The sequence below is a fragment of the Charadrius vociferus genome, unplaced genomic scaffold, assembly GCF_000708025.1.
Source record: "Charadrius vociferus isolate BGI_N301 unplaced genomic scaffold, ASM70802v2 scaffold90, whole genome shotgun sequence".
Taxonomy (NCBI): Eukaryota; Metazoa; Chordata; class Aves; order Charadriiformes; family Charadriidae; genus Charadrius; species Charadrius vociferus.
Genome location: NW_009647222.1, coordinates 1,510,243 through 1,525,480, shown reverse-complemented (window position 1 = coordinate 1,525,480; position 15,238 = coordinate 1,510,243). Strand labels below are relative to the sequence as shown.

The 15,238-nt window shown below is 40.2% G+C and overlaps 1 protein-coding gene across 1 annotated transcript in view; it reads right to left on the bottom strand.

Moving 5' to 3' along the window:
* Positions 1–15,238, bottom strand: part of CACNA1C (calcium channel, voltage-dependent, L type, alpha 1C subunit) — a 416,023-nt gene that overhangs the window by 166,370 nt on the left and 234,415 nt on the right. Inside the window, 2 exon segments of the mRNA XM_009879632.1 lie at positions 3,229–3,425; positions 5,289–5,450. Coding sequence (XP_009877934.1) covers positions 3,229–3,425; positions 5,289–5,450 — 359 coding nt within the window.

Sequence of the window (15,238 nt, the reverse complement as noted above, 5' to 3'; positions counted from 1 at the left end):
GTGAGATCCTGACCTTTTGAATGTAATTGGCATTTTGCCATTGATCCCAGCAGGACCCCAGATTCAAACTTTGATATCTACTTTGAATTGCAGAGGAGCCAAGAACCTAACAGTTCATCTTGAACTTTGAATGCTCAGCACTTTTAATACTAACCCATTAGTTTACATCATTAAGTTTAAGGAATGACCTCTGAAAATCATCACCTAAAATTTGCAGCTGCAGAATTTTCTGATTGTCACACAACATTTTCTTATACTGTTCTTCAATCCATACTTTCCTTTCAGTGTAAAAAGGATAACCAACTCTATCGCAGGATGTAGTTGGAGAGAGGGGATCTTTAAGTCTGGATTTCTAATTTAATTAACTGTGCAGAATTATTTTCTAATAAAGCAAATATTAATTTCCGTGACGCCACTGTGGATCCAGGGGATCTTTTAAAGTGTTATCTACTTGAGAAGAGAGTAGCCTATGACAACTCCACTCTTCCTTGGCTGAAAAGACAAAGGCCAGGGAGTAGAGTTATATATGAGTCAGACTTCACAAAAGAATCAGTGGCTCACACGAAGTTTAAAATATGTTTATACCCTAACCCACTTACTAAAATTCTCCCTTCACTCTCAGAAATTGAAAAGTTGCGTCTTTGCTATTCTTTCCTAGCCAAAAGTACTCTTACTTTTGATCTCGGTAGCTTAGGCTGGAATGCCCTTTGCATGGACTATAAAGCTTACTGTATAAACCGCAATAGATACGGTTTGAAACATCCACATATGAAACTACAGTGTGAATGTTTAGAGATGGTTTCTACACATAAATATTAAAGTCACAATGCTTCTCCATAGGTGTGCCTTGTAGTAATTGCCCAATCAACATCTGCCCTGAAAGTAGCACAGATCTCTCTGCAGAAGGAAATACCCATCACATCTCGGATACCTTCCCTACCGCATGGCAAACACTGATCAGTGCTGACTGCTTTTTACTTCATCAATACAGCACAAAGAGGCAAAAAGTCATAAGGGACAATAGGACTCTCAGGATTGTTTATGGCAGCTTAACTGTTTATGTCTGTTAGCTCAGGTGTTCAACTTTGTATTTCATGGTCTTTCAAAATAGGTGATATGGTTTTTCCTTCACAAGCTAAATTTCTTCCTCCTCAATTACTGAAATGTTATCTGCAGTGCTAGCTCTAGCTTTTGTAGTCTTGCCTAGGAATAACTGGGAACTGACGATAACAAATATTTCTTTTGTTCCCAAAGCAAGTACTCTATCAAAACCATAGGCTAAAAGTCTAACTATACAGATGCTGCTAAACATAATGACCATCAATCTGTATTAATTTCAGGTTTCAGTTCACCATAGTGTCTCTAAAGGAAAAAGAACAGCTCAGGAAAGCAGTGAAAAAAGCTGGCTAAGTACCAAACAAAAGCCAACAGCTAAAATCCAGGTTGCTGCAGGGCTGCCATAAAAAAGTCAGACCATCTGCAGCAGTCATGGTAAAAAATCATTTAGCAGTGAGTATATGCTTTTGGCTCCGTTATTAGATAACTGATAGCTGAGTTCTGAATGATTCACATCCAGTCATGCAAATGACGCATGGACCCAAAAGTGCGGGGATTGGCAGGGTCTTTTCTAACATGTGCCTTTGGAGAAAACGGTGATAACTTGTGGATAGGTTTCACAATACTAAATAGTGTACACTGCCAAAGCTATTTTCATGTTTATTTCTGATATCTTTTACCTTCTTCTGTTTCCCCTGAACTACCGATAAATCCTCTCAATCACCCAAAGACTGGAGGAATGCGAGCTAAATGTGATAAAAAGACAGGTATATTATAAATAGCAATAGTTGAGCAGTGTAGTAGTTTTGCGCAGTTCCTTTTCTGACTTAACTTCTGTTCTTCATGATTTTATTAATCTATACTTCCTTTTCTGACTTAACTTCTGTTCTTCTTCATGATTTTATTAATCTATACCGTCTTTTCAAGTAAAGGCAATTTTTGTGCTCTGAGACCCAGACTCCCCCTGTGGTTTGATCTGTGCCCTTTATCTCAAGCATTAGGAGGAAGCTAGAGTCACAATTCTAATCTAAATTTACAAGGATAAAGAGACAACTACTAGCTGTTCCACATAGAGAATATCCATGGCAGATAAGTTAAATCTTCAAAGGGAAATCTCGTGAACTCTAACTCACTGATGGGTAGAATGCAGCTTCAGGCTCACGTTTAAGAGAGAAGCTGATGTTGATTAACAATACAAGCTGCTTCAGTCCAGATTATCCTTTTGTGTGCTTTGGGTTGTCTTGAGTTAAATTCCATTGTGCATTGTAGCACAAGTTTTATTTACAGTGGAAATCCTTCCATCTTGGAAAACCAGGTGTCAAAGGTGTTATATATGTCAGTCTTCAAGGTCATAGTTCGGGTTAGCCTTATACAGACAGGATTGAGCTGTGTCTGAATTACATTCCTGGACCATGACATATTCCTGCAAAACTTGACGGCAAGAGCTGGTTTACAGGTGAAGGCTAAATCTGATTTTAACTCCTATAGTATAATTGTATTGCCACTGAATTTCCCAACACATTAGGAATTACAAGGTAGAAACTAAAGCTATTGAAACTTCCAGAATTATGGTAAAGGACAAGATGAAACTGCATTTAGATTAAAGATAATATCATGTTTTGGCTAAATTTGTAACCATGATTGATATCAGTATCAGAATTGGGAGATTTTATTCTAATACTATTACGATAAAAGTCATAACTAGGAGTAGTGCTGGCATGAAAAGGGATTTGTGAGGCATTACTTATAAAACCTACGAGCTGATCAGCATAGCGCCTTTGTAACATTAATGCCATGGGTAGAGCACACAGTTATCTGTCACAAATACTTCTACATCAGTAATCTGGAGATGTATGAGATATTTCACTCCTGCAGAGAGGGTCTTTACATGACATTCTGCTCAGCAAAGGTACATTGCAAATCTTCAAACCAATAAGCCGCATGCCATCTTTCAACATTAAAATATCAACGGAAAGTCAACACTTACATTTGATTTAATTGGACCAGATAAACCCCCCTGTTTTACCCGCTACTATTCTGAGTTAATTAAAGCTCCATGCTAGCAACCGTGCTTTCATTATACAGAACAAGCAAGAAAGCTAAAGCCCCAAAGTTTCAACATAGCTGGAGCACATGAGCAGGCCTTTCAGCTTATCATTTTCGGATACGTACCCAGTACAGTACATCTGTCCAGCCCTCCATTGTGATGCACTGAAACACCGTCAGCATGGCAAAAGCAAAATTGTCAAAGTTCGTAATGCCGTGCTTCGGTCCCTCCCAGCCTGCCTTGCACTCGGTGCCGTTCTGACACTGCCGCCCATGCGCGGACTGGGGGGCACAGGGAGACGGATCATCTTCTGCAGGTGTATCTTAAAGGAGAGGAGGGAGAAAACAGAGATGAAGAGAACTAATTGCTATTTGACACACTGATAAGTGAGTGAAGGATACCCGATTTTAACAAATACATTTTGCAGTGAATTTGACAGCTTTCTCTAGGAATACACAAGAAACTGTATTAATTTTAATGGGCAGAGGGATGTTTTGTTGTGCTTCATTTTCTTTTTGTAAAAATAACGGCCAAGCCGTCAAATTTTACAGTCAAAACTGAAATGTCTTTCAACATGAGAGGGAACACTGGATCAAGTCCATTATATTTCTTTAGGCTGCATGTTACAACCATACAGCGTTTTCGTACTGCAGTCACCTGGCATCTGGGTTAACCGTGGAAGGGAACTGCAGCACTGAGTGGCACTCCGTTGAAGGAGGCTGAACCCCTGCAGCAGACAGGTTTCAGTGCTCTGGAGATACTGGGCTACTGCTAAGTTACAGCAGAGAGTCTCTGGATCTCTGCTCTTTCGGAGTTTAGAAACTGTGTGGCATTTTATCTACAGCCCAGTGGCACTGAGAAGCTCCATAAGGCGCTACTGCTTGATTATCCACCCCTTATTCTGTACAGGTGTTTCCAAAGATCGGAGAACCCATACAACAAACCTGCCTAGATGCTTTGGTATATGCAAAATGCTACAGAAAACACTTTTATAAGCACAAAAATTCCTGCAACAGGATTTTGTTAATATATGAATTTCAGAGCCTATTTATAACAGATGCAGGTATGCATGTTTGTGGGAGCAGGTAATTATCTTTGTTTCTTATCTTATATGGCAAAAACCCTAATTTTCCAGAAGTTCTGATCACATTCTGATCATTAAAGCATGCCAGAAATAACAATATTAGAATCAGATGCTGTAATATATAATAATTACAGACAGTATGGAGAAAAATATATACACTTTAAAGATGTAAACCAGACTGATAATTCATTACAGTTCTAGCATCATTTACAGAAAATGAAAGCAGACAATGTTATAAAGGCGGAAAATATAAAACTTCCAAAACGATTTCCTGCTTTACAATATTTTCTTGGTTATGAGCTGAACTGGGTCCTAGACACTGGCACCCACCACCACATGGGGAATCACTGCAGTTCAAGTTGAATAAATCAAATGAAAAAGAGCAGCTGGTTAGATGTGTGAGTGACAATACAATTGAATTATTTTGAAATTTGAATATTTCTTTCTGTAAATAATTTGAAAGTTCCTTCCTGATGGATTTGGTGCAAAAAGTTTCTTCCCATTAATATAATTTTGCTTTTTTATTTCTTATTAGCTGCACTTCTAACCACAGTTACAGCCTGTGATTTTAAAAAAAAAAAAAAAAAAAGAAAAAAAGGGTACCGGGCCTCAATTAGATATTCCTGTACAATGACTCCAGTTTAAAATGAAGATGTATTTGTGTACAACATTAATAATAAAATATGAAAGTCGTTCATTTCCGTGATGCCATCTCATCTGCAGCTCAGTCTGCTAGTGGTGAAATCATCACTATGTTAGTGCTGCTTGAGCCTCTGGGAGATTAGCTGAAGAACTTAGGCTGGCTTGTAGTCCACATGTAGGTCCACGTTTAAAAGTCCACTTTTTTTTTAGCATTTACAGACAGGAAAACAACTGTGTGCCCAAGATAAGCAAGTCTCACTATTAGAGGCAGTCTCTCTACATCAAAAGTGATTCATAACCAAGAAGCAGAACAGAGGAACCACCACTGTGAAACCCCAGACAGGTACACAGCAGGGAACAACAGCCACCTGTCTCCTGTGCCAGCACAAATGCTCCATTGTATAAGGGGAAAGCCTCCCTCAGAAAATCTTTGTATGTATGATATAGCGTTCCCCTTACCTATCAGTCCCCCTTGCACATGGTAGCAGGTCTTATGCATCTTCCCCATGAATAACTCCAGTCCAATGATGGCATAGATAATAATGACAAACAGCACCAGCAGGGCAATATGCAACAAAGGGACCATGGCCTTGATAATTGAATTTAAAACCACCTGGAGACCTGCAGAGAGAACAGAAGGAAGCACTTATCAGCAGGAGAACAAAATTTAAAGAGGTTATAAATTGCACAGTAATATGTCATTTTTATTTCATTCCCCCTCACCTGAGCTCATTATCTTGATGATGTAAAGATGTACATGTATGGATCACCTTGCTTCAGAAGATCCCTAATATTTCACAAACTTACCATCACAGCCTGGATCACAGACTAAAGTAAACAGGTATTACCTTACCTGTCACTCAAATACCACCACCCTGGGGATGGAACACATTAGCTATTTTGCTTGTTCTTGAAAATCAGACCTAAGCTGATCCCCAGACAGTATTCAGGAGAGTTAAAGCACTGGACAAACAAAGAAGAACCAGAACTGAAGCAGGACAAGAAGAACAGTAAGACATGCAAGAGAGCACATGCTGGGGTACCCCAGGGACGCACGCCAGAGCATGGGGAGATATGGCAAACTGAAGTCGTATTCCTACTCCAATTCTGGGTCCTTCCAGAGGTCAAGCCAGTCTCAGGCAGAGCCTAAGCTGCTGAAGGATCGCCCAACTCATACTGACTGAGAGCTCCTGGCCCTCTTAGGATCTCCCTATACTCCAGATCCACCTCACTTTACTTCAGTCTGAACAGAGGGAGAGTCAGAACCAGCAGTGCTGATTTTGCCCCAAGATGTAGGGATCACTCTATAGCAGAGGTTGTCAAGGTCCCCAGAAAGTGGTATGAACAAAATATTATTACACAGCTGTTAAGACATGAGGCTGGTGTAAGTCCTAATCACAAGTGAGCCAAACGTTTGCAGAATGGCCCAGGGAAGGTGACTTGCAGCTGAGTTTGCTCAAGCACTAAGCAGCTGTACACTCGGATGCAGTTGACTCGAGTTGCAGATTCATGGGCCTCTCTCTGTCTCCTTCTCGACATTTGTAAAACCAGAATAGCGAAGACAGCCTCGTAAGCCTTTAGTAAGGACTTGCATTTACAAAGATCTTAAAGTTATTATCAATGGTGGCAGTGATGGTGACCACTATCACTGGCAAGTTATTAATGCTGGGAGTATTGAGAGACCTCTAGAACTCTACAGTCTACAAATAGCCAGATCAGAACAATTATGAGCTCATGAGGTTGCAATGACTGAGAGCCAGAAGCCATTAATGTCTCCTGCAAATTCTGTCGTCTCCTCAGAGAAGTTGGTATTAGCTGTGATTTTTGAAAAAATATGATTCATGAGTTGTAAATGTCTGTTATATATCTGCCAAGAGAGTCTGTGATAACGATTAACTTTTAAAATCTATCATCTAAGATCTTAGAGTTTCATTTTTATTACTTTTTTTTTTTACTAATTTAAATACTTTCTAATAAGGATGACACATCTCTTGACAAGCATTTTCACTCATAGGCAATCCACTTGTCAATTCACAGCTAAGGCTTTGTGTTTGCTCCCCAGCCATGATGGAACACAGCAGAAGCAATCAAAGGTGGCATCAGCTGCCAGGTCAGCAAGATCATTCACTGCCTGCTAGTAATCTAAAGCTGGCTACTAGCATCCCTTTAGTCAGAACATTTTTTCAGTCTGCAGTCAGTTCAATTATCTGTTAATGGTTCATGTTACTATCCAGAGGGAGTGATATTCAGCATGAAACATTCTGGCTTTAACAAAGAGATCCTTACATGAAGTACAATACTGACAGGATCAAAACTCATCCTATACAAGGCTGGCATGTTCTGCTCACTCAGTTACCTCTAGGTACTTTCTCTGGATAAGCAATGTCTCTGGGGAAAAAAATATTGCTGTGATTACATGAGGCAGTCAATCTTTTCCCCTAGACATTCACCTCATTCAGTCTACTAATTCTAAATATATACAGAAAATAAATTGAAGTCCACATCAACATCATTCCAATACTTTACAGCAGTCAGTAACGTACATTCACCAGAGTCTCACCTTCTCCCAAACAATGTACAACAAGACAAGAAAGTTAAAAGACTACAGATGGTTATGAACCTGAAAACAAACCCACAAACTTCTCAGACTGAAATATTTGTAGCTTCAAATAAATCTACACTAAAGCAAATAAAGGCCTCCATTTTTAGTGATTTTGGGAGCTTTGTTAATCCAAAATGTAGCCAAGATTACAAGGTCAAGAGATCTAATACGAGGTCTTATGTAATTTACCTTCAATTTTTATTATTAATTAATTTAATATTCATCATAGGATATACCAGTGCTCTTGAGAGGGTACTGAGGACAAACACAATGACGAACAAAAAGCTCTCTCATTTTAAATGTAGCTTCATTATCACCCACACCATGAAAGTGCTTCAGTGTACTACAGATGTCCAGAGAAGATAATATCTGCTCGAACCAATGCCCTTGGTGTTAACAAAGTGGTGCTTGCACCATAAACATGAGGTGACAAAGTGTTTAGACAGTCAAGACGAACACGCACCACCAGAAGATTCACAGGAGCTTCAGCTAGCTTAGTTAGAGAAAAGTTTCTTGAGGATAATAAACCAACTTTGAAGAAAAGATGAGCTACTGAATACTGTTAGCATGAATTGATGTGTGCTGTTCAGTACCCCGTTAGGGCAGTCTGGTTTTAAATCCAGATGACTCCACTAATTAGCAAGCTTACGTACATTACCATTAAAGTATTCAGAGAGTTTCTAGAAATTTAAAACCGCTAACTATGCAGCAACTTTAAAAAAGTCCTCTCGGAAGATGCAACAAATGCTGCTTGTAGAAGGGCCAGGGATGTACGCCCATCGCCAAGCTCCCTGCATTGTTATCAAGCTTATTGCTGCAATACAGTTGCTACCAGTAAGTTACTTCATTCTCAGTTCAGGCAGCCCCTTGCGACTTGAAGAGCTGTTGCAAGGAATGGCATGAGGAACCAGGCCTGGACAAACAGAAAAGTTGGTGTAGTAGCAAGGGGGGAGAACAGGGAGAGCAGATAAAAAGGATTAAAGGATTGGGGAGAACCATGGGTAAGTAGAACACACAGAGACACTTTTTAAATAAAAACCACATGCTTCAAAACACATCGGAGATCTGTGTTCTGAAATCTGAGAGGTGCAGCTCAGTGTCTGTGGATGATCAGATTCATTTCTGTTCAGGGTAAATCAAGGTGAATCATCCCCTTACATACAGACACAAAGCTTTTTCTAACCAATGGTGAGAACTTCTATGCATTTTTACATGCTCTTGCCCCTGTGCAGAGGAAGAAAAGACAGTTGAAGCTATAAAAAAAATGACTTCTCTGACATCCCTCATGAATGCTCTTAATCTTTGTACACTGTAACACATAGATATCACACAACATGGGTGCTCACAACACAGGGGCAATACAGTTCCCACTTGCCCGATGCTCCCTCTAATACACCGTTGCACATCTTTGGCATTTTCTCCCTTGTGGAGGTAAGGCTTGCACTCCTAGCAATGAGCTGTACAGCTCATAATCATAATTAAATTAGAATGCCTGGTGACCTGATCAGACTGAAAAGCTGGCCTCTGGATTTCAAGTAGGTGATGTCAATAACTGCTTTCCCACTGTAGAAAGAAACGCCTCTGGATTTCAAGTAGGTGATGTCAAAGAAAACTATGTTTTTACAATGCTTTAACATGGGCTGGCAATGCCATCATTGGCCAACTATAAACGCAGAGCCCTGAACTTATGTCCTGGCAAGTAAATAGAAAAATAAATGGTTTTCAAACATTTGGCATTCTAAATGTACTTATTCAGTTGTGGAAGCTCTCTCTATGTGCTAGACACTCTCCAAACATCTGTGAAGGCATAGCATCTGCCTTGAGGAACTTACTCCAGGCTGGACAAAGAGATAACTGCACAGACGTTAGGGAAAGTGCCACAAAAGGGACTGTTTGCAGTTTTTCAGCCCGCGCTTTTCTTCTGTTAATAATTGAAGATCTTAAACAGCTCTTAGTATTTATTTTAAAAGCACTTCAGTTTACCTTAAAAAAAACCCCACCTCTTGGCTGCATTCTGTTGGCTGACATTGACTCCATAAATGTTTCAGTAAGCAAAACACGTTAATGCCATTCCCCAGGCTCACAGAATTTAGCATTTATTTACACCGATCAAACATTTTAAGTATTTATTACATGTGAACAACATTGCTTTTTATACCAGGTGAAGCCCTTTCCAGTCTCTAAAGGACTGCATGAAACCAAAGGTTTAGGGCACAACTGGAGAGTAGAGGGAATGGGGGAGAAGAAAAAGAGCTTATAGCAAGAAACATTGATCTTTCCCAAAGCTATGGGAAATACACTGTTAGGGATGCTGCAGGTGTTTGACAGCTATTATATTATGCTGTATTTTCCTCTCCGGAAAGACAATCATGAGAGGGGCTGGTTGCTGTCTCATCAATTCAGGCAGTTATTGAAGAAAGTGCTTATCTCTAAGCATGTAAGTGTCCGTACCTAAAGCAATGGGATTACCTACATAACCCATTGTGTACTTACAAGCTTTTTTGGATTTTGACCAATGCTCAGCAAGATGACACAAAAAAAACCCCCCTGCGCACTGGACCCAGCTGCTAAAATGCACTTGGCATTGTTGCGCTGTGGAACAAGTCCAAGGAAACTAATGGTAGGTTGGTCTTAGAAAAAACATTTGGGCCTTTCCAAGCACAGCTCTATCTCACATTTTCACGTGTCTTCAATTTTGGATCAAACTTGATTTGCTGGACAGGGTAGCTTCCTGTTCTAATCATATTAGTAGTCCAGATCTTCAGAGAAAGCGTATCCTGGGTCTACTCTGTCATTGGTTTTGCAGAGCTATATTTTGCCTTCACCATTGTACTGCCTGAACCAGGAGTGTGAGCAGGCAGAGCTTCATACAGTGACCTTCCGGGAACAAGCAGGAACAAGAGGGAAAGGAGAGGACTTTCAACTCCATCCATACCTCACCCGCCTCCTGATACATACACACACACTCACACAGAGTGTTTTGTACTTAAATCAGTGCCAAGGACGTGGGAGGCAATTATTTTTCTGCTAATATATTTCAGAAGAAAACTACTACTTTCTGTGAGCAAGGAGGAAGCAGGGGAGGGTTTGTGACTCAGCACAGTGCCTGAGTCAGCTCACTTTTGGGAACCACTCTTAAGTGGTAGAGTTTATGTACCATCCCCAGCCACAAGCTAGGCCTACCCACAAATCACAGTTATTTCTGATGATACACTAACAGACTGCCACTACAGTTATCTCTTTTTCCAAAGCACGAGCAATATAACCAGTAATATTCCCCCAAGTGGATGTTTATCGTTTAATAAACACAGGCATTGGCTAAGAAAATTGAAAAACATTAATTATTCATAAATATGAAAGGTTTTATACCAATTTTAAAGGAAGCCTGGAAAACAACAGACATTTTTATCACAAAATGGTCCACAGTCATGGTAAGATATCTTAGATAAGTACATCTGCAATGATTTGTGAGAGAAAACATTGAGGACTTTCTTCACCAGTGTTGCAAAGAGAACTCATATGACACAGTTCAGTTAAGGACAGCTGTACAGCAACAATTTGGGGAGGTACTCCTTTACTGTCTTACTGGAGTCTCAAAATATTAGTGGCAGATTGCTAGGTAAAGCAAATTCTGTGGGTGTAGTGCAGCATTCTTAGGGCTGTAGATGTCATTTCTATTTCAAGAATAATGGAGAAGGTCTTGGGATAGGAAGGAAAGACACGACACAGGACAGAAAACTAGCTGAAGTGAAAAGAAAGAAAAACCAGGAAAGACACTTTGCAAATTGAACAGTGACTATTTTGGAGTAGGTAATGCCATTTAAATATATATGAACCTACAATTCAAAACCACGTGTTGGAATGAGTAGAAAAAGAAAGTTTTGGCATCTGCTCCCAATGTTCTCATTCCTCTATTTTCAAACCATGTTTTCATTGACTTTTCAAACTGAAATACACACACACACAAGGAGATTCATACAAATGGGCATATGTATGAGAACACCATTGTTTTATATTTGCAAAGTCTTGCAATACTGCCCTTGCCTCATCACTTGAGGCGAGAAAGGAACAGCAGAACAAAAACAAAAACCACAACAAACCCCGGCTCTTCCTTCTGGATCCTTTTCTCTTGGGAAGCAATTCATCTTCAGTATCCTCTGCTTGTCAGATTGACCTAACTTAGACAGCGAAACAATACAGCTTGCCCTCAGCATGGCGGCCACGTAGCCCCAGCTTTTGGGTGCCTGAGGAGGATGGTTGGATAAATGTACACACTGCCTTAGGCTCTTGGCCTCTCTGCTGGAAGGAACCTGTACTACCACTGGTAGAATCATCTCTCTCCCCTCTGGTGGAGGGGCTTTAACCTTAGAATCATAGAATCATCTAGGTTAGACGGGACCTTTAAGATCATTGAGTCCATCCATCAACCTAACACTGCCAAAACCACTACTAAACCATGACTCTAAGCACTATGTCTACCTGTCTAACCTCCAGTCAACTGGGACCTCCCTGGTTATCCAGGACTGCTCATCAGTTATGGAAAGTGGCTCGGCGAGCACTTCCGCCAGCTCCCTCAGTACCCTCATGTGGATCTCAACCAGATCCATAGACTTGTGTATAAGTGCTGTAGCAGGTCACTCACCATTTCCCCTTGGATTACGGGGACTTCATTCTGCTCCCAGGCCCTATCCACTAGCTCTGGGCGCCGAGTACTCAGGGAACAACTGGGCTGACTATTAAAGACTGAGGCAAAGGCGGCATTAAAGCACCTCAGCCTTTTCCTCAACCTTGGTCACCATGTTTCTGCCCCCGTCTACTGAAGGATGGAGATTATCCTTAGTCCTCCTTTTATTGCTAATGTATTTATAGAAACTTTTTTAATTATACTTAACATCAGAAGCCAGGTTAAGTTCTAGTTGAGCTTTGGACCTTCTAATTTTCTCCCTACATAACCTCACAACACCTTCGTAGACCTCTTGAGTGGCCCACCCCTTCTTCCAAAGGCCATAAATTCTCCTTTTTTTTTTTCCCCTGAGTTGCAACCATAGCTCTCTGTTCAGCCAGGCAGGTCTTTTTCCCCAATGGCTTGTTTTTCAGCACATGGGGATGGCCTGCTCCTACGCCTTTAAGACTTTCTTCCTGAAAAAAGTCCAGCCTTCCTGGACTCCTTTGCCCTTCAGGACTGCCTCCCAAGGGACTCTGTCAACCATGCTCCTGAAAAGACCAAAGTCCACCCTCTGGAAGTCTAAGATGGCAGTTCTGCTGACTCCTCTTCCTTGCTTCTCCAAGAATCAAAAACTCTAACATTTCATCATCACTATGCTTTTTTAAATACCTTTTTGTTCAAAGTACGTAAGCGTTTACTTTCTTATAAAGTTGCTTGCTTATTTTTCCAGTCCCGACACGTTAGGTAGCTCCTACCAACTTAACTTTATTCTCCAGCCATTTGATCTTAGCTCAGTTCAGCTGAGGATGAGGTCCAGGCAAGATTTACAGCCTTCCAATATAAAATAAAAATAAATAGCTGTAGCGTCCTTCCCATGCAGCTACCTGCATACAGAGAAGGAGCATGAAGAGAAAAGCAGCAACTAAGTGCCTACTGAATATTGCGGGTTACAGGAAAAAACACCATTTTGAGCAAAAACACAAATGAAGTTCGGTAAGTTAACTCTGAAGCTGTTTTGAACAAGGACCACAGTGCGCTGTAAAGTAGTATTATGCTGAGATGGGGAGAATGAGGTCAAGTATTCACTGCCAGACAGGGATTCCTAAAGATGGGTTGGAAGTAAAGCAGGTAAAGGGCATGCAGGAGCCCTGGCAGTTCCTAGGCCAGCAAGGATCAGCTGTCACCTTCTCCCAGGAAATAGCTTTGATTTTCTGCTGACAGGACAAACATGGACTCTCTGAGAAAACTGTTCCTGGCTCATTGTAAAGGTTTTATCTATACTTAATCACTGCGAAGGATCCCAAATAGGAAGAACTTTTATTTGCCCCCTCTCCCTACAGAGCTATGCAAACCCAAAGACAGTCTGGCAAGAGGACTGCAGCAGTTCTCAGTGAAATGATCCACCACACTTTCACTTTTTAAAATTTATTTTCGCTTAAACACAGCTGCGACAGAGAACAGTCTTTCAGGCTCCAGTACAGGAACAAATTTTGGTCTAGTCCTGTCCCACTGGATTAAGTAAGAAAACTTGTATAGGAATGCGTCAAAATGCTGTACTGTTTTAAGTGAACATACCTCTCCCCGCCCTCCCCCCCAAACCAATAGTTAAGTAACCTCTGAAGTGAGATAATGATGAAAGAGTTTCAGAACGCCAAATGCTGTTTGTACACAGCTCTGAGGAATGACAGCACACATTACTGTGTCCTAAGGATGTAGTTTTTGAAACAAGGAACAATGGATACCAGTAAGTACTAAAGCATCATGGTAACAGAAATGGGTTCAATTGTGAGTATACCAGCATTTAAGTGGAGGACTAATGACTGTTGGGTTACAAATACCTTTGTCAAGTTGCCAAAATCTCAGGGTCATGAACAGTGTTATTTTTAACTGTATTCTCATAGCTCCCCAGGTAAGTGGACATCAGCCCATTTTGTTCATCATTAAATAATCCTTTCTGACTTACAAATAATAGTCTTTTGTTTGAGCTCCTTATCCTGATGCTCTAACTTATCACTTGCGAACAGGTTTAGAAAAGGTAAAAGCTAGCAAGGTTACAAATGGTAACAGGGATCCTGCAAATGCAAAAGTGGATCCAGGGATGATAACATTACAGTCATGTAGCACTTGGAGAGAAATACATTGATGACAAAAATTGATCTTCTTGCGTGTTAAACACTCCAAGCCTATCATAACAGGCATACCGTGAGCTGCACTAAGTTTTTTATTCTCATGACCGAAAAAGTGCAACAAAATACTGGATAAACCCTAAAACTTTTTCTTTAGATAGCTATCTATGTAGAAGTGCAGAATTGTATATGACAAACACAGGCTACATAGCGCTGGAGAAGAAAAATCACTCCACCTCTTAACTTTGGATAGTGCTTAATGGGCATAGTTGGGACTAGGTTCTGGAGAGACATAGCGTGACATTTTCAAAATCACTGTCATGTACAGTTTTCAGGAGTATTTTGAGAACTTAAAATAGAAAGTTATCTGATCGGGTAATGTAAGATTTTATGCAAACTATACCATGTGTGATTACTGCTGTGTTACTGTCTTGATACACACATGGGATTTGTTTTCTCTTTTAAATTATTAAAAATGCTGTTAATAAAAATGCATGGTACGATGCCAAAATCCTTGAAACGACATGACCAAACACATCTGAACAACTTTGCCTCTTAGTTTTAAGAAAAGAGTTTGGTTTTAGGGTCTCATCTATTCAGTGGTTAATCAGTCCCATCTCCGAATACCTAAAACTCCAGCTTTTTTTCCTTTCCACACCAATAAGACTGTTGCTTTTGATTTTTGTAAATCTGATTAGACTTAAAAGTCTTCTTGCAGGCATCAGATAATAAAATAGCTTTAGGGGAAAAAGTGCCTTCTGATATAACAAGCAAAACCTCCTTTAGCTCACGAGGTAGCTCCAGTATGTTTGGACAGAAAAATTAATGGTTGCAGTTTTCGCAAATATGTATTTGTCAGATGAAAGAATGGTTCTTTATTGATATTTACTTTCTTCATAACTTTCTTTGTAGCTTTCTTTACAACTTGCACAATTAAAAAGATTTTTGTACAGACTGTGTATGTATTGCTGGAATGCATTGGAACTAAACGTTTATTTATTCTGAGTTTCCTTTT